Source organism: Petaurus breviceps, unplaced genomic scaffold (genome assembly GCF_028583685.1).
Source record: "Petaurus breviceps papuanus isolate PSGF00001 unplaced genomic scaffold, PetGlider_PUasm1.0 90196, whole genome shotgun sequence".
In the NCBI taxonomy this organism is placed as follows: Eukaryota; Metazoa; Chordata; class Mammalia; order Diprotodontia; family Petauridae; genus Petaurus; species Petaurus breviceps.
Window position 1 is genome coordinate 524 of NW_027187193.1, and position 19,636 is coordinate 20,159.

The 19,636-nt window shown below is 40.7% G+C and overlaps 2 protein-coding genes across 2 annotated transcripts; one reads left to right on the top strand and one right to left on the bottom strand.

Annotated features, from left to right (window-relative positions):
- Positions 1-5,034: 5,034 nt before the first annotated feature.
- On the top strand, positions 5,035-10,352 carry LOC138176811 (zinc finger protein 665-like). The gene is given in 1 exon segment (XM_069107716.1): positions 5,035-10,352. A coding segment is annotated over 1 exon segment (2,157 nt). The 5' UTR covers positions 5,035-6,194; the 3' UTR covers positions 8,352-10,352.
- A 4,049-nt stretch (positions 10,353-14,401) lies between these two features.
- Positions 14,402-16,298, bottom strand: LOC138176812 (zinc finger protein 665-like). Its single transcript, XM_069107717.1, is given in 3 exon segments — positions 14,402-14,805; positions 14,808-15,999; positions 16,002-16,298. Coding segments are annotated over 3 exon segments (1,893 nt in total).
- Between the last annotated feature and the right edge of the window lie 3,338 nt (positions 16,299-19,636).

Here is a 19,636-nt window from a genome sequence, read left to right on the forward strand (position 1 = left end):
AGCTGCTATAAACTTTTTTGTACATATGGGTCTTTCTCCCATTTCTATGATCTCTTTGGGATATAACCCTAGGAGTGGTATTGCTGGATCAAAGGGTATGAAAGTATTTATAGCCCTTTGGGCATAGTTCCAGATTGCTCTCCAGAAAGGCTGGATCAGTTCACAGCTCCACCAACAATGCATTAGTGTTCCAGTTTGCCCACATCCTCTCCAGCATTTGTCATTTTCCTGTTTTGTCATCTTAGCCAATCTGACTGGTGAGATGTGGTACCTCAGAGTTGTTTTGATTTGCATTTCTCTAATCAATAGTGAATTAGAGCATTTCTTCATGTCCTTATAGATAGCTTTACTTTCTTTCTCTGAAAACTGCCTGTTCATATCCTTTGACCATTTATCAATTGGGGAATGACTTGTATTCTTATAAATTTGACTCAGTTCTCTGTATATTTTAGAGATGAGTCCTTTGTCAGAGACATAAGTTGTAAAGATTCTTTCCCAATTTCCCACCTCCCTCTTAATCTTGGTTACATTGGCTTCATTTGTACAGAAACTTTTCAATTTCATGTAGTCAAAATTATCCATTTTACATTTTATAATGTTCTCTAATTCCTGTTTTGTCATAAAGTCATTCCCTCTCCACAAGTCTGATAGGTAAACTATTCCTTGTTTTAGCAGACTGCTTACAGTATCAACCTTTATACCTAGATCATGAACCCATTTAGACTTGATTTTGGTATATGGTGTTAGATAATGGTCTATGTCCAGTTTCTGCCATACTGTATTCCAGTTTTCCCAGCAGTTTTTGTCAAACAGTGAGTTCTTATCCCAAAAACCAGGGTCTGGGGGTTTATCAAACAATACATTACTGTAGTCGTTGACTTCTGAATCTCGTGTGCCTAATCTATTCCATTGATCTACTCCTCTATTCCTAAGCCAGTACCAAGTAGTTTTGATTACTGCTGCTTTATAGTACAGATTGAAATCTGGTAAAGCTAGTCCACCTTCCCTAGCATTTTTTTTCATTAATTCCCTTGATATTCTGGACCGTTTATTCTTCCAGATGAAGTTTGTTACTATTTTTTCTAACTCTATAAAGTAGTTTTTTGGTAAATTAATTGGTCTGGCACTAAATATATAATTTAATTTAGGTAAAATTGTCATTTTTATTATATTAGCTCGACCCAGCCATGAGCAATTGATATTTTTCCAATTAGTTAGATCTGACTTTATTTGTGTGAAAAGTGTTTTCTAGTTATGATCATACAGGTCCTGGGTTTGTTTTGGCAGGTAGATTCCCAAATATTTTATAATGTCTACAGTAACTTTAAATGGGATTTCTCTTTCTACTTCTTGCTGTTGAATTTCATTGGAAATATATAGGAATGCCAAGGATTTATGTGGGTTTATTTTATATCCTGCAACTTTGCCAAATTTATTTATTGTCTCAAGCAGTTTTTTACTTGATTGTCTAGGATTCTCTAAGTATATCATCATATCATCTGCGAAGAGTGATAGCTTGGTCTCTTCTTTGCCTAACTTGATTCCTTTGATTTCTTTTTCTTCTCTAATTGCTACTGCTAACATTTCTAGTACCAGATTGAATAAGAGGGGTGATAGTGGACACCCTTGTTTCACCCCTGATCTTATGGGAAATGCTTCCAGTTTCTCCCCATTACATATTATACTTGCTGATGGCTTTAAATAGATGCTACCTATTATTTTAAGGAAGGCTCCATTTATTCCTATACTTTCTAATGTTTTTAATAGGAATGGATGTTGTATTTTGTCAAAAGCCTTTTCTGCATCTATTGAGATGATCATGTGGTTTCTGCTAGTTTTATTGATCAATTATCCTGATGGTTTTCCTAATATTAAACCATCCTTGCATTCCTGGAATAAATCCTACCTGATCAAAGTGTATTATTCTTGAGATAAGTTGCTGTAGTCTTTTGGCTAGTATTTTGTTTAGAATTTTTGCATCTATATTCATGAGGGAGATTGGTCTATAATTTTCTTTCTCTGTTTTATCTCTTCCTGATTTAGGTATCAGTACCATATTTGTGTCATAAAAAGAATTTGGTAGGACTCCTTCTTCACTAATTTTCCCAAATAATTTATAGAGTATTGGAATCAATTGTTCTTTAAATGTTTGATAGAATTCACTAGTGAATCCATCTGGCCCTGGAGATTTTTTCCTAGGGAGGTGACTGATGGCTTGTTCAATTTCTTTTTCTGAGATGGGATTATTTAAGTAATTTACTTCCTCTTCAGTTAATCTGGGCAACTTGTATGTTTCTAAATATTCATCCATTTCCTTAAGATTGTCAAATTTATGTGCATACAATTGGGAAAAATAATTCCTAATTATTGTTTTGATTTCCTCTTCATTGGAGGTAGATTCACCCTTTTCATTTTTGATACTCATAATTTGGTTTTCTTCTTTCTTTTTTTTTTATCATATTGACTAAGGGTCTATCAATTTTGTTGGTTTTTGCATAAAACCAGCTCTTGGTTTTATTTATTAGTTCAATAGTTTTCTTGATTTTGATTTTATTAATCTCTCCTTTAGTCTTCAATATTTCTAGTTTAGTATTTAATTGGGGATTTTGAATTTGTTCTTTTTCTAGGTTTTTTAATTGCATGCCCAATTCGTTGAGCTCCCTTTTCTCAAATTTAATCACGTATGCACTCAGGGATATAAAACTTCCCCTACGAACTGCCTTTAATGTATCCCACAGATTTTGGTATGTTGTCTCATTATTATCATTCTCTTGAATGAAATTACTGATTGTTTCTATAATTTCTAGTTTGACCCACTCATTCTTTAGGATCAAATTGTTTAATTTCCAGTTAGTTTTTAGTCTGTCTTTCCCTGGCCCTTTATTGCATATAATTTTTATTGCATCATGATCTGAGAACAATGCGTTTAATATTTCTGCCTTACTGCATAGAATTGTGAGGTTTTTATGCCCTAGAACATGGTCAATTTTTGAGTATGTGCCATGAGCCGCTGAGAAGAAAGTATATTCCTTTTTATCCCCATTCAGTTTTCTCCAGAGATCTATCATACCTATCCTCTCTAAAATCCTGTTCACCTCCTTAACTTCTTTCTTGTTTATTTTGAGGTTGGATTTATCAAGTTCAGAGAGGGGGAGATTAAGGTCTCCCATTAGTATAGTTTTGCTATCTATTTCTTCCTCTAATTCCTTTACCTTCACCTCTAGGAATTTGGATGCTACACCACTTGGTGCATATATGTTAAGTAGTGATATTGGTTCATTCTCGATGGTGCCTTTTAACAGGATATAGTTTCCTTCCTTATCTCTTTTAATTAGGTCAGTTTTTGCATTTGCTTTATCTGAGATAAGGATTGCTACCCCTGCTTTTCTTACTTTAGCTGAGGCATGATATATTTTACTCCAACCTTTTACCTTTACCTTGTGTGTATCCCTCTGTTTCAAATGTGTTTCTTGTAAACAGCATATTGTAGGATTATGATTTCTAATCCATTCTGCTATCCGTCTCCGTTTTATAGGAGAGTTCATTCCATTCACATTTATAGTTATGATTGTTATCTTTTTCTTTCCCCTCATCCTATTCCTGCCCCTGTTAATGTTCGTATTTTCCCTCCCTTCTCCCTTCCCCCCCTTAATAGTTTTCCTTTTGACCACCACCTCCCTCAGTGTTCCCTTTTTGGCCCCCCTCCCTTTTCCTCCCCTTTTCCTCTTACTACTTCCCTCCCTACAAACCACTCCCACCCCCCTTTTGTAACCCTTTCCCCCTCCTACTACCTGTAGGATATTATTATACTTAATGAGGTATGCTATTTTTTCTTCGCATCAGGAATGACAGGAATAGATCTCATGTGAAGCTCCTCTCCCTCCCCTCTTTCCCTCTAAAATGATGTGTGTTCTCCTTGTTTACCTTTCTAAGTCACTGTTGCTTCTCGTAATTGGAGGTTGAATTTTCCATTGAGTTCTGGCTTTTTTATTAAGAAGGTCTGGAACTCTGTTATATCATTGAATGACCATCTCTTTGCCTGGAAGAATATGCTCAGTCTCGCTGGGTATGTGATGCTTGGTTGTAATCTGAGCTGTTTTGCCTTCCTGAAAATAGTATTCCACTGCCTCCGATCTTTCAGTGTGGAGGCTGACAAATCCTGTGCAATCCTCACTGTGGACCCTCGATATTTGAATTGTTTCTTTCTGGCCACTTGAAGTATTTTCTCTTTTATCTGGTAGTTCTGGAGTTTGGCCACAACATTTCGAGGATTTTTCAGTTTGGGATCTCTTACAGCGGGTGTCCGGTGGATTCTGTCGATTTCTATTTTCCCCTCAGGTTCTAGTATCTCAGGGCAGTTTTCCTTAACGAGCTCTTGGAGAATGTTGTCCAGGCTCATTTTTTCATCATAATTTTCTGGTAGGCCTATGATTCTCAGATTATCTCTCCTGGATCTGTTTTCCAGGTCAGTTATTTTTTCTTTGAGGTATTTTACCTCTTTTTCTAATTTTTCATTTTTGTTGTTTTGCTTGGCTAATTCTTGGTTCCTCATAGAGTTATTTGTTTCCATTTGGTTAATTCTGGTTTTTAGCAAATCATTTTCCTTGGTTAATTTTTGAAGCTCCTTTTCCATATCATACACTTTTCTTTTTAGAGAGATGTTTTCCTCATTATAATGTTTTTCTAATTCTGCTATTTTCATTTTGAGAGAATGATTCATTTTGTCTTCTATCTCTCTCATTTTGCTTTCAAAGTTCCTTTTGATCTCATCTAGGAGAGCCTTCTGTGCTTGGGATCCATTCCCTGTTGAAGTCTCAGCTATGGGTGTGGAGTCCACATTGTCTCCCTCTGAGGTTGGTTCCTCCCTCTGAGGATAGTAGGACTCCAGAGTCTTTGTCTTTGTAGTCTGCTTTCTACCCATTTTGAGGCAGTGTCCTAGCCACGCCCTTCCTCTAGGATCCCAAGCTATTACTGTAGAGGGTTTTGCCCTGGGGCAAGAGTTACTATATTTTCAGGGTGAGAGGGGGGGTTTGGAGCAAGTGGGGTTCACTCTGTCATCCTTGTCTTTGGAGGTCCTGAAAGGGGCTTTTTTTTTTTTTTTTTAAGATTTCTGGGCTATGAAGTGGTAGCCCCAGGAGTGTTTGCTGTCCAGTATAGGGGCCCCTGTATTTGCTTCTTACCTTGCTCTTTCCAGTCCCAGCCCTTTGATGATAGGCCTGGTAGTGGACCTTGTGGTTGGTGGGAAGACTTGCCCTCCTAGTTGATCTGGCCCCTTCCAGGCCTGCATCCGCCAGCTGCACCACGCCTTCCTGCACAGGCCGCTGCGCCTTCCTGGCCTGCGTCCGCTGCCGCCGCCACCGCGCCAGGCCTTCCCAGGCTGCGCCCGTGTGCCCGCTGTGCTGCCGCTGCCAGGCCTTCCCAGGCTGCGCCCGCCGCGCTGCAGCCACCGTGCCTTACCTGCGAGCAGTATTTTAATGAGGATAAGCTAGAAACCTTCCCAGTAATATCAGGTGTGGAACAAGGATGCCTACTGTTATAGGAATCCTTTAAACCCACAGAAATCATCAGTATTTCTGTGTGTATCACCAGCAAAACCATGAATAAAGAAATAATGAGGGATATCCCATTTAAAATAATTCTAGACAGGATATAATTCCTGGGAATACAGCTACAAAAGCAAACTCAGGGACTGGTGGACACTGGAAAGTTTTCATTATTTCTTTATTAGATTTTGCATTTCTCCATCACTTTCATCAAACTTATTTGGATGTTTACAAGTGTTCTGGCTCAGATGAGTAAATGTGATGATGCCCAACAAATCTCTGAAAATCCCTCACTGCTTTTCTACTGGAATGTTGCAAACCCTGTGTTCCTCAGTTTTCTCTCCAATTTAGTAACAAACTGTTCTCCCATGGAGAATCACTCTGAACTGTTGACATTAAGTCTGGGAAGCATCTTGCTTTGTGGCTGCTGCATTTGTTGAATAGTGAATGAGTCTGATGGGTCCAACACTCTGGGGTGTACACTTCCTTGGTCATTCCCATAGTCTTGTCTCTTCTTCTTACAATGAAAGGATGTATTGAATGCTAGTATTTCCTCTAAGAGAAGATAAAACTTTGTTACATTTAGATTGGTGATGAGAAGGTCATGAGCTAGGTAAGTCTTCAGTAACCATTGCTATTGCATATACTTACATGTGTATATCTTTTGGTGTATATATTTCTGATTTTTTGTTTTCTTCAGATGTAGAGACCAGGTCCAAAGTAAATGAAGTGACTAGAAATCTTGGAAGTTTTCTGGAAAACCATGACCTGCAAATATTCATGAGTGATGGTCCCTGGGACTTGAAGTTGAGAGACATCCATGGCTCCAATATCAAGTTAGATAAAAGTCCAAAGAGTGACTGTGAATTGGATGAAATTGGAAAGAGATGCAGACAGTCTTATATCCTAAGTCACTGTAAGAAAATGACCTCAGGGAATGATTGTTTTCAGGACAGTGAATATGGGAAATGCATTATTGAACATGTAGAGCTTTTTCAGTCCCCTGAGAAGGCTCCTAAAATTCTACTGTATCCAGGTAATCAATGAGAAACAGCCTGGAACTGGAGTTCAGACCTCATGAGACATCAGAAAAGTGAGACTGGAGAAATGCTTTATGTAAGTAATAAAGGTGGGAAGGCCCTGAGTCAGGAATCTAAGCTCATTACTCATCACCCAATTCCCATTGAAAAGGAGCCTGATGAATATAATGAATGTGAAGCAACCTCATCCCTTCACTCATCTCTTCCTTGCCAGCCTAGATTTCACCCTGGAGTGAAAAGTTATGCATGTCCCCAATTTGGGGAGGCCTTTGGTTGGAACTTAGATCTTGATAAATCCCATAAGAGTTATACTGGAGAGAATTTTTGTGAATGTCATAAAGGGGCAAGTGGGAAGGCTGTCTGCTATGGATCTCTCCTAATTGATCATCCGAGAATTCATGGAGAAGAGAAACCTTTTGAATGTAATCAGTGTGGAAAGGCTTTTATGGAGAGATGCCATCTTGATGCCCATCAGAGAATCCATAATGCAGAGAAACTTTATGAATGTAACCACTGTGGAAAGGCTTTTGCAAGTAAGGGCAGTCTTACTACACATCAGAGAATCCACACGGGAGAGAAACCTTATGAATGTAATCAGTGTGGAAAGACTTTCACAAGGAGGGAGAGTCTTGCTGTCCATCATAGAATTCACAGTGGAGAGAAACCTTATGAATGTAATCTATGTGGAAAGGCTTTCAGAACAAGTTCCCACCTTGCAGGACATCAGAGAATTCACACCGGAGAGAAACCTTATAAATGTAATCACTGTGGAAAAGCTTTCACAGATAGGGGCAGTCTTGTTGGACATCAGAGAATTCACACTGGAGTGAAACCTTGCCAGTGTAGTCAGTGTGGAAAGGTTTTCAGAGACAGAGCCAGTCTCAGTGCCCATCAGAGAATCCACACTGGAGAGAAGCCTTATGAATGTAATCAGTGTGGAAAGGCTTTCAGAACATGACAGGTTCTTACGAACCATTAGAGAATCCACACTGGAGAGAAACCTTTTGAGTGTAATCAATGTGGAAAGACTTTCAGAGCAAGTTCCTATCTTGTTGCCCATCAGAGAATTCACACTGGAGAGAAACCTTATGAATGTAATCACTGTGGAAAGGCTTTCACAGACAGGGGCAATCTTGCTGTACATCAGAGAATCCACACTGGAGAGAAACCTTATGAATGTAATCTATGTGGAAAGGCTTTCACAACAAGCCGGAACCTTGTTGCCCATCATAGAATTCACAATGGAGAGAAACCTTTCAAATGTCTTCAGTGTGGAAAAGCTTTCAGGAGGAGCTCTAATCTTGCTGCCCATCAGAGAATCCACAGTGGAGAGAAACCTTTTCAATGTGATCACTGTGGAAAGGCTTTCATAATGAGACCATATCTTGCTGCCCATCAGAGAATTCACAGTGCAGAAAAACAGTTTGAATGTAATCAGTGTGGAAAGACTTTCCGAAAAAGCTCACGTCTTACTGCCCATCACAAAATCCACAGTGCAGAGAAACCTTTTGAATGTATTCAATGTGGAAAGACTTTCAGAATGAGATCCTGTCTTGCTGCCCATCAAAGAATTCGTACTGGAGAGAAACCTTATGAATGTAATCACTGTGGAAAGGCTTTCAGAGACAAGTGCAGTCTAGTTGCACATCAGAGAATCCACAATGGAGAGAAATCTTTTGAATGTGATCAATGTGGAAAGACTTTCAGAACAAGTTTCCATCTTGCTTCCCATCAAAGAATTCACATGAGAGAAACCTTAGGAATGTGATCACTGTGGAAAGGCTTTCACAAGAAGGAATCGTATTGCCCATCAGAGAATCCACAGTGGAGAGAAAACTTTTCAGTATAATCAGTTTGGAAAGACTTTCTTACAGAGACTTTTCATACATCTTGCTGCTCATTAGAGACTCCACAGTGGAAAGAGACATTCTCAATGTAATCAAGGTGGAAAGGTTTTCACAGAGACAAAATCTTGGTGCCCATCAGAGAATCCACAGTGGAGAGAAACCTTTTGAAGGTAATCAGTGTGGAAAGACTTTCAGAAAGAGCTCCCATCTTGGTGCACATCAGTGAATCCACTCTGGTGAGAAGCCTTTTGTATGTAATCAGTGTGAAATTTCATAATGAGGTGGTATCTTGCTGCACTTGGTGCACATCAGTGAATCCACACTGGAAAGAAGCCTTTTGAATGTAGTCATATGGAAATGATTTCATACAGAGATACTTTCTTGTTTCACATCAGAGAATCTATATAGGTGGGAAGTCTTAAGAATGCAATTAGTGTGGAAAAACTTTTCCTTACTCCAGTCTTGCTACTCACCAGAAAATCCACACTAAAAACAGACTGTTTGAATGTAATCAATATGGAAAGTCTTCCACAAGAGCTGCCATCTTGCTTTGTATCAGAGAATTTACACTGGCAAGGAACCCAAGATTGTAATTAATATAGAAAGTCACACAGAGCTCTACTATTGTTATACATAAAAAAATTGATACTGAGGTGTGGCTGAGGTGGCGAAGTAAAACACCGTCCCTGGAGTCAGTAGGACCCGAGTTCAGTTCCGGCCTCAGACACTTAACACCCATGCAAAAAAAAACTAGCCTTGTAACCTTGGGCAAGTTACTTAACCCCAATTGCCTTCCAAAAGGCCAAAAAAAAATTGATACTGAGAAGTGTTATGAATGTGATAAATGTGGAATAATTTCACATTGAGCTCAGATTTTGCTAAACATCAGAGAATCCCAGCTGGAGACAAACCTCATGAGTGTCATGAATGGGTCAGCGCTTTTAGTTACCCTCCTAACATGTAGCTAGAGCTTCTACACTTGGGAGATAACTTATGAATATAATCAAGGTGGTGATGCCTTCAGGCAATAGTTATGTCCTATTTCCCATCTCAGAATTCTTATGACTTAGAAATCTGATCATTGTTAGGAAGAAGGAAAGGCATTCACATGGAGTTTAGAGCTGCTTCAGTTTTAGGGAAACCATTCTGAGGGGCAGTTTCCTGTGATCTCAGTGTGGAAAAGCTTTCAGCTAGCGATCATCTCTTGCTTTCTATTAGAGGATTCACTGTGGAGAGAAGTCTTATAAATGTCCTCAATGGGGCCATGCTTTTCTCTGGAGGAGGGGGATCGGTAGACAACCTTGTTCCTACTGGAATGAATGTGAATAAAGACAATGGAAGTGGGAAGGGCTTTCCCTAGAGCTCCTGCTTGACTCTACTTTGGAGAAATCTTGCTGGAAACATAGCTTTGAGATCTGATTACCAAGGGAAAGCCTCCTGATGTAGCACAGACTCATCAGACCTCCCAAAAAAAGAGACCTCATTAAATATCCCCAAATTCCATCCTGTATATAAAACCCTACACATCTGAAGTTTTTTTTTCTCTGAAATCCTAATGTTTGTCATCCCTTCTCAGTATTTCATGGCATTCATAGTCTTCATTTCTTCTGTCATTCCCCCATGAATTGGTACTCACTATGTTTCTTGTTGTTTGCTGTGAGAAACATTCCTTCTTCAAATATTTTGGTACCTGTTGGACATTAGTTTCTCTGATGCTTTCTTTAAGGTGCTCGGTGACAGGAAATGAAGTGCTCTGCTTGGAACCATTAGTCCTGAATTAAGTGATGTCACCTAATTCTGCCTAACTTTCCCTATCTGTGGAATGGGGATTATAAGGCATCTACCTCCCAGAGTTGAGGTGAGAATTTAATTAAAGGATATTTGTTAAATGCTTTGCAAACAATAAATCACCGTGGAAATAGTGGCTATTTTCATGACTGTTATTCCTTGGATCATTGGTCTCATAGTAAATCACTTGGCTAAAATGTGGATAACTCAGTTGAGAAAGAAAGGGAGCCAGAAAGAAAAAGAGACAGAGTCAGAGACAGAGAACCCCACATCTTACCCAGGGGAAATTTGCTTGCAGAGGAAATCCATTTTCTTCAACCAATTGCAGTGTATGATGTAAAACATAACTTATTTTGAGATCTGTTGATAATATTTTAAGCTAGTGGGCCTTTTAAAAAGTTAAAATTGGGAAGTGATCAAAGACATGATTATCATATGAATGTAACTACTGAGCCCCCAGCCAGGGGAGGAGGTGACCCTAGTTAATGGAATGTTTCCATATCCCAGGAAACATCACAAGGTCATCAAACAAGATGCCAATTGAAGCCTCTGGCAGAAATTCCTTTGAATTGTCAGGACTGAACACCAGAGCAACCCCATTGTGCCAAGCCCTGGAGATACAAAAAGTGGCAAGCAACAGTCCCTGCCCTCAGGGAGCTTACAGTGTAGGGGGAGGCAAATGACAAATCCGCACAAAGTGAGCTCCATGCAGGACATAATTAGTGGAGTTAAGACCCTGTGATTGAGAGAAGACTTGGGGCCAAAGGCAGGATTTTAGCTGGGACTTAAAGGAAACCAGGAAGGTCAGTGGTCAGAGCAGAAGGTGGAGAGTGTTCTAGGTATGGGGAACAGTCTGAGAAAATGCTGGGAGCTAAGACCTGGAGGGTCTTGTGTGTGAAACCTCCAGGAGGCCAGTGTCACTGGATTGAAGAGGAAATGTGGGGGAGAAAGGTATAAGAAGACCGGAAAGATCAGAGAGGACCAAGTTCTACAGGGCTTTGAATGCCAAACTGAGCATTTTGTATTTGTTCCTAGAAACAATAGGGAGCCACTGGCATTTATTCAGTGGAGGATGGAGGTGACATGGTCAGCCCTGCACTTTAGGAAAATGACTTTGGGGCTAGACTGAAAAGAGGAGAGACTTGAGGCAGGCAGGCCCCTCCCCCAGCATCTACTATAATAGTCCAGGGGTGAGGTGCTGTTGTTCTGTTCAAAGGTGATTGAGAAATGTGAGGTATAAAGGTGAACGATTCTGATTCATTCTTATTTTGTAGGGAAGAAGGGGCCCTGGGTAAGTGGGGAGGGAGCAGGCTACAGGTATTGTTTCCTCCCAGGCCCAGAAGAATACTTGAGATCTCTCTGGGCAGTCCTAAATCTGATTGAGTCTGGCATTGGGGTGGATGGAGATCAGATCCCCCAGCTCAAAGGAAGGAGTGTCTGCTTGGTGACTTCTCTGCATTATTGGGGCAGGGGTGGCCGCACTGAACACAGGCCACCTAACTACCTCAGGCTGGATGAAATGACCTTGGGCCTTTCAGCCCTCCCCCCCACCTCTCCCACACCTGGACTAAGAGGAGGCCAACCAAGCAGGGTGGAATCCAGTTTGAACTTGCCTTCTGAGAAGTGCCCCTGGGATCAATATGTCCAGTTTGCATGAGTCACCTAACCAGGCACATGCACTAGACACAGAGTAAGCGTGTTTGATGGAAGGAGTCTGCAGTGAGCCACAGTCTTGCTCACTCCCAGATGCCTTTGCTGGTGTTCACTGGCTGACCTCGCTGGTGTACACCCCCATCCCCAAACTAGGCCCAACCAGCCTTGCAGTCAGCTGTTCCTGCTAAACATCCTGCTTCTGGGTCCCCCTGATCCGGGGAATGATTGTCCATCCTTTTCCCCAACACTCTGAACCTCCCCTTTGTGGTTTTCATGCATAAATCTCCCCTGCCCCTCCTGGGCTGGTGGGTCTTTGTACAGCACTAGGGGCTGATTTTCTTCCTAATAAAACTTCTGCTTTCAACCCAGCTTGGCTCCTCTACATTTTCAGGGATGGGCTTTATGTGGCTGACAGAATACAGCAACCTTTGGAAGGAAATTGTAATGTCCCTATTAATCGATACGGTACATGTAATCACCATACTGATAATTTTGTTTTCTCCAGCGCTGGGTCTCTGGTTTGGGAGTCAGAGCTCACAGTCCCTTGACCTGAAGTGAAGGGAATCAAAGACCGTAGAGCCTGTTCCTGTCACAGATCTCTGGTTCTGTACTTTGTGGAGGTGGTCACAACCCCCACACACCTGACTCCAGAACTGTATTGTGGGCCTCATGGAGTTGTCATGGGAAACCACTAAAGAATTGTTTGTTATCTGCCTTCCCCAGGTGTGACTTAAGTGTAAAACCTGTGCTTTTCCTTCAGCTAAGAGAACAGCCCTCACTCTGAAACTGATTATTAAACTGCTTGGTCGCTGGCACTCCAGTCTCTAGGCCTGCTTTGTCTGGCTCTGAGCATTCTCAGGTTAGAGACTTAATACTGGTGTCAGCAGTGAAGGGGTGGAGGCAGGGAGAGTGGAGCCTTGAACTCTTCAGTGCAGGGAGAAGGGACAGGGGCTGCTGGATTCTTTTTTTCCCTAGAAGTCTCAGCTCACTTGACTGACAAGTTCAGTGCTCCCCAGTGTAGCTCCATTAGAGGCCCCAGCCCCTGATCAAGCCCAGCTTTTCATTATGAGGAATGCTCCACAGCCCCTTTTCTTGAGCTGGATCACTTTGGTAAGGCCTGTGGTTTGGTTTGATTTTTTGGCACATGGATTTGGCTTTGCATTTGTCTTCACTTATAATGCATGGCTAACTGTGGCCTGTGCTTTTTCTCTTCTCTCTTTTGTAAATGATGTCTGAGCAGGGTTTTATTTCTGTATGCAGTTAAAAAAATTGCATTAGAGTTGCTTGTGCACTGTTTTTTGTGTGAAATTAACTTTATTGTGTGCTTGGTTAGAAATGTTTTCTTCTATAGTTCAAGTCAGTTGGTAGCAAAGAGTGTACAACTTCTAAGTGTGTACTTGTATTTTGTGTATTTGTGTTATATTCCCTTAAACCTTGTCTGTGTGCTGTGTTGGTTGCTGTCCTTGGTTCTGGAAGAGGACCAAAATGATATCACTATGCTAGAGTCCAGTTTCAGTGTGTCCCACTATGACTGACCAGACAAGTATGAACTTGGAATGCCCTACCACAGTTTGGACACAAATAGTCCACGTGAACATTTGGGCTGGATTCTCTTAACTTTGCTCATGCTGTGATTCCTTTGAGTGTTTCAATTCAGCTTTGCTCATAGAGCACAGCACCTTCTCTGATGTGGGCAGGCCATGCTGAGCAGTCCTGTGCCAGTGTTTCCCATGTCACACAATTGATTCCAAAGTTCTTGAGAGAGACTTTGAGTGTCCTTGTGTCACTTCTGACCCCCATGTGAGCTCTTGCCCTATGTGAGTTCTCCACAAAAGTCTTTTTGGCAAGGGTGTGTTTTGCATTCATACAAGGATTGTATTGGAGTTGTGTTCTCTGAATCAGAGTTCGAATGCTTGGCAGTTTAATTGCAGTAAGGACCTCAGTGTCTGGTACCTTATCTTGCCAGGTGATCCTCAGAATCTTCCAAAGACAATGCAAATGCAAGCAATTCGGTTTTCTGACATGATATTGGTAGACTGTCCAAGTTTCACAGACATACAACAATGAGGTCAACACAGTGTCTCTGTAGACTTTCAGTTTGGTAGTCGGTCTAATACCTCTTCTCTCCCACACTTCCCTTCAGAGCCTTCCAAATACTGAGCTAGTTCTGATGAAGCATACATCAACCTCATTATCAATGTGTACATCCCTGGAAAGTTCACTGCCAAGGCAAGTGACCTTATCCACAGCATTCAGAACTTCTCCATTTGCTGTAACTAATGGTTCCACATATGGATAGTGTGGTTTTGGCTGTTGGATCACCTCCATTTTGTGAAAGCCTTTCCACAATGATTACATGCATAAGGTGTCTCTCCAGTGTGGATTCTCTGATGGGTAGGGGAGGAAGACTCTGCCTCACACTGAAAGGCTTTTAACATTGATTATATTCATAAGGCTACTACCGAGTGTGGATTCTCTGATGGTCTTTCTGAAAGAGCTCTTTCTGAAAGCTTTTCCACACTGATGATATTTATAAGGTTTCTCTGTCCACTGTGGATCCTCTGATGGGCAGGAAAACTCTGCTGTGTTGTGTAAGCCTTTCCACACTGATGGATTCATAAGGTTTCTCTCCGCTGTGGATTCTCTGATGGGAAGCAAGATGTGACCTTGTTGTGAAAGCCTTTCCACAATGATTACATGAATAAGGTGTCTCTCCAGTGTGGATTCTCTGATGTATAACAAGATAAGACTTCTCTGTGAAAGCCTTTCCACACTGATTACATTCATAAGGTTTCTCTACACTATGGATTATCTGATGGTGAGCAAGAATGGAGCTTTTTCGGAAAGTTTTTCCACACTGATTGCATCCATAAGGTTTCTCTCCAGTGTGGATTCTCTGATGTACAACAAGTTGAGACTTCTCTCTGAAAGCCTTCCACATTGATTACATTCATAAGGCTTCTCTCCAGTGTGGATTCTATAATGCTGAACAAGATTCCATCTAGTTGTGAAAGCCTTTCCACACTGACTGCATTCATAAGGTTTCTCTCCACTGTGGATTCTCTGTTGGTTAGTAAGAGCCTGCCGTGTTGTGAAAGCCTTTCCACATTGATAACATTCATAAGGTTTCTCTCCAGTGTGGATTCTTTGATGTACAACAAGTTGAGACTTCTCTCTGAAAGTCTTTCCACATTGATTACATTGAAAAGGTTTTTCTCCAGTGTAGATTCTATAATGGTAAGCAAGATGCCATGTAGTTGTGAAAGCCTTTCCACACTGATTGCATTCATAAGGTTTCTTTCCACTGTGGATGCTTTGATGGTTAGTAAAAACCTGCCGTGTTTTTAACGCCTTTCCACACTGATTGCATTCATAAGGTTTCTCTCCACTGTGAATTCTCTGATGGATAGTAAGATTATTCCACTGTGTGAAAGCCTTTCCACATTGATTGCATTCATAAGGTTTCTTTCCACTGTGGATTCTCTGATGGGCAGTACAGCTCTGCCATGTTGTGAAAGCCCTTCCACATTGATTGCATTCATAAGGTTTCTCTCCACTATGGATTCTCTGATGGGTAGTAAGATTCTTCTGTTGCGTGAAAGTCTTTCCACACTGATTGCATTCATAAGGTTTCTCTCCATTATGGATTTTCTGATGGGCATTAAGAGTCTTCCGTTGTGTGAAAGCTTTTCCACACTGATTACATTCATAAGGTTTCTCTCCAGTGTGGATTCTATGATGGGCAACAAGATAGGAATTCTTTCTGAAAGCTTTGCCACACTGAGAACAGGCATGTTTTTTCGTCCCAGGGTAAAATGTAGCCTGGCAAGGAAGAGATGAGTAGTGGGTTGAGGTTGCTTCACATTCTTTATATTCATCAGGCTCTGCTCTAATGTGAATGTGCTGTTCAGGAATGAGCTTAGACTCCTCACTCAAGACCTTACCACATTTACTACCTACAGAAAGCATTTCTCCAACATCACTTTTCTGATGGCTCATGAGGTCTGAGTTCCAGTTCCAGTTCATTTCCCCTTGATTACCTTGATAGATTTGCATTTCAGGAGCCTTGTCATGGGACAGAGAAAGCTGTACATATTCAATTAAGCATTTGCTATATTCACTTTCCTGAAGATATAATCATTCCCTGAGGCCATTTTCTGACAGTGATTTAGGATACAAGACTTTGTGTGTCTCTTTCCAATTTCATCCAATTCACAGTCACTCTTTGGATTTTTATCTAACTTGATATTTGAGTCATGGATTATTGTTAATTTGAAGTCCCAGGGGCCATCACTCATGAATATTTGCAGGTCACATTTTTCCAGAAAGATTGGATGATTTCTAGTCAGCTCTGTTACTTTGAATCTGGTCTCGACATCTAAAGAAAATGAATAATCAAATAAATAGACACCAAAAGATGTACACATGTAAGTACATGCAATAACAATGGTTATTAAGACGTATGAGGCTTATGACCTTCTCATCACCACCCTAAATGCAACAAAACTCTGTGTACTCTTGGAGCAAACATTGGCATTCAATAGACTGTATCACTGCAAGGAGAAGAGAGAGACAGTGAGAGTGACAAAGGAGGTGCAAACCCCAGAGTGCTGGACCAATCAAAGCCTCATTTACTCCAAGTGGAACATTCACATTCCACAAAAGCTACAGCCACAAGGCAAGATAGCTCCCAGGCTTAATGTCAACAGATTAGAGTGATTTTCTATGGGAGAAAATTTTATTACTAACTTGGAGAAAAAACTTGGTGTGTAGCATTCTAGAAATGACGTGAGGGGCTTTCAGATATTTGTTGTACAGAAACACACTTAACTCCATTAGGCTAGTATAGTTGTAAACTTCCAAAATGGTTTGATAAAAAGGATGGGAAAATGAAAAGCCTAATAAAAAAAAATAATGAATACTCTACAAGGCCTAATAAGCCCTGGGTTTCTTTTCACAGCTGTATTCTAAGGGATTCTATATACTTTATAGAGTTATTTTAAATGGGTTATCTCTTACTATCTCTACCTGCATGGCTTTGATGGTGATATGCAGGAATGTTTAAGATTTACACAGCTTTAAATTATAGCCTGCTACTTTGCTAAAACGATTAACTGCTTTAATAAACTTTATAATAGCAAACAAATGGAAACCGCCTTAGGTCAAGTCATAGTACAGGAAAGAAGAAAAGACAAATAGGAATAACACAAAGGAAACAGGAAGAAAATGAAGAAATAGAGTGTAAAGAAATGGAATCAGAACAGAGACAACATCCACAACTATGAAAAAATAATACCAATAAATAGGGTTTAAAACAGGGAAACAGAGTAGAAGAGAAATGGAAGCAATAGCACATTCTTTCTTAACTTTGTTAATGTCACTATATCGTAAAAATAAATTTCAATCAGGAACACGGCTGTGTGCATGAACGTATTCATTGGGTTATATTTGAATATGGTTACTAAGTTCAGAAGAGAATAAATGCATACCTGAAACAGTAATATTTTTTCTCTTTATGTGACTTTTTCATTTAGAAATCATTATAAGGGGCGGCCAGGTGGCTCAGCGGGTAAGAGCACCGGCTCCAGTGTTGGGATGACCTGGAGATCGAATCCCGGGCTCAGACACTTAGCACCCACACAGAAACACCTGGCCGTGTAACCTTGAGCAAGTTACTTAACCCCAATTGCTTAGGGGCGGCCAGGTGGCTCAGCGAGTAAGAGCACCGGCTCCAGTGTTGGGATGACCTGGAGATCGAATCCCGGGTTCAGACACTCAGCACCACACCCAGAAATAACTGGCCGTGTAACCTTGAGCAGTTACTTAACCCCGATTGCTTAAAATAAAAAAAAAAATAAAAAAATAGAATTAGAAATCATTATAACCATTAATTTAAAGCTTTATTAAGGACATGTGCAAAAAAAATTCATGAAAAATTAAGTGACCTATCAGGTTAAAAAGATAAAGTAGGTTGAAAAACAAAGTACAGAATCTCACCCTCTTTCATAAACTTAATATGCTATAGCTTATATAAGGTACAAGAAGAGATCAAATGGTATTACTATGACTCAAAGAACTAACTCAGCAAATATTTCTGTTCTGATAAGCTTAAAATTAATTTTCATCAAAAAATACTGAATGTTAATCTCTGTTACACAATAGAGACATAGACCATTATGTCTTCTAGCACTTAGCAGGGTCTGGTGCTTAAGTACAAGACATTCAATAAACGCTTGCTGATCGATACTTTAGAAAACAGCAGTGTAGCAGCAAGCACCCTGGAGTCCCCAGGGTGCCTGCTCACACAGGTTCTTGGATCTGCTTTGATAAAGGAAAGCAACTCAAAATGGGTTAGCAAGCTTACTTTAATCAGTCAGACATATATCGTTTACCTTGTTCAGGGGAAAAGTCGGCACCCCGAACTTCAAAGTATACAGGCAGAATTATCAAGACAGAAACAGATCAAGTAGAGAGATTTCCAAACTGTCCAACCATTACATCCATACCCAGTCAACATCTGGGTTTCCACATCTGGGTTTTTCAAAGCCGGGGGACTCTCAACAACGGCTTCCCATAATTCAGATCAAATCACAGAACACTTCTCAAAGTGAGCCCCCAAAACAAAGCTACACATCAGGGCTTATATAGCCTTCTCCTGGCTCAGAGGATGTAACAACCTTATTGACTCACTGGCCAATCAAGAAGTATCTCCTGAAAAACAAGCCTCCCACCCCAGGCTTCAGGTGCACTTCAGCCTAGGGGCAGGGAAGATCTTCCAAATCTGCATTCCCATTACAAGCAGACTCAGAGAGGTTAAGTTCAATTTAAAAACATGACTACTGTCATGACAAACAACATCCTTGGGCATAACCTCTCTGACTCAGTTACCTCATCTGCAAAATGAGAAAACAGGTTGGACTGGAAGGCCCCAGAGATGCTTTTAGCTCAGAATGTATGTCATATGATTCCTAATAAATTTGTAGGTAATAGCAAAATTGATTTCAAACATTTCTCCTAGGTATGACAGATGAAATACAGCACATAGGATGAAGAAAAAGTCAATGTAGGTATGACAGTCTTAAAGTTTGGAGGTGGTCAAAGGATGGCACTGCGGTAATAAGTCCTAATCTTAGGTCAGGGACCTACACTGTACTTCTGGCAGTTCTTATGAAGATGTTTATTTTAGTTTTCACTAGCTTCTATACTCTGTGTAGGTATGTGTGGAAGGAAATAAGAATGCATTAGACTGCTAAAGGACAGCCAGGTGCTGAGCCCCAGGGCAACAAAGACAGAAATACAACAGTCCTGGAGCTTGGGAAGTAAGCCTTGTATAAGGGAGAGAGAATGTCTCACCTAACTACACCTAAATAAATACATCAAAATAAATACAAGCTTTGGGGGTGGGGGGAGTGGGATGGGAGGATCCAAGCTAGAGGACTCAGGAAAGGCTCTGAAGAAAGTGGGAGATTTTAAGACCAGGAGGTGAAGAGGAAATGCCATCTAGGCATGGGGGACCAGCTGGGCAGAGAGGAAATGTAAAGTCCTATCTGAGGAATGGCAAGAAGGCCATTTTGACTGGGTAGAGGAATACAACCAGAAGAGAGATACGGAAGGCTGGAAAGACAGATTGGAACCAGGTTGGGAAGGGCTTTAAATGTTTAAGATGATCTATAATTATGCAATTTAACACATATATTCCACAAAGGTTCAGAATGGTGGTTGACCCAAAGGGCATTTGAATTCTAGCTCTGCTCCTAACTGACCC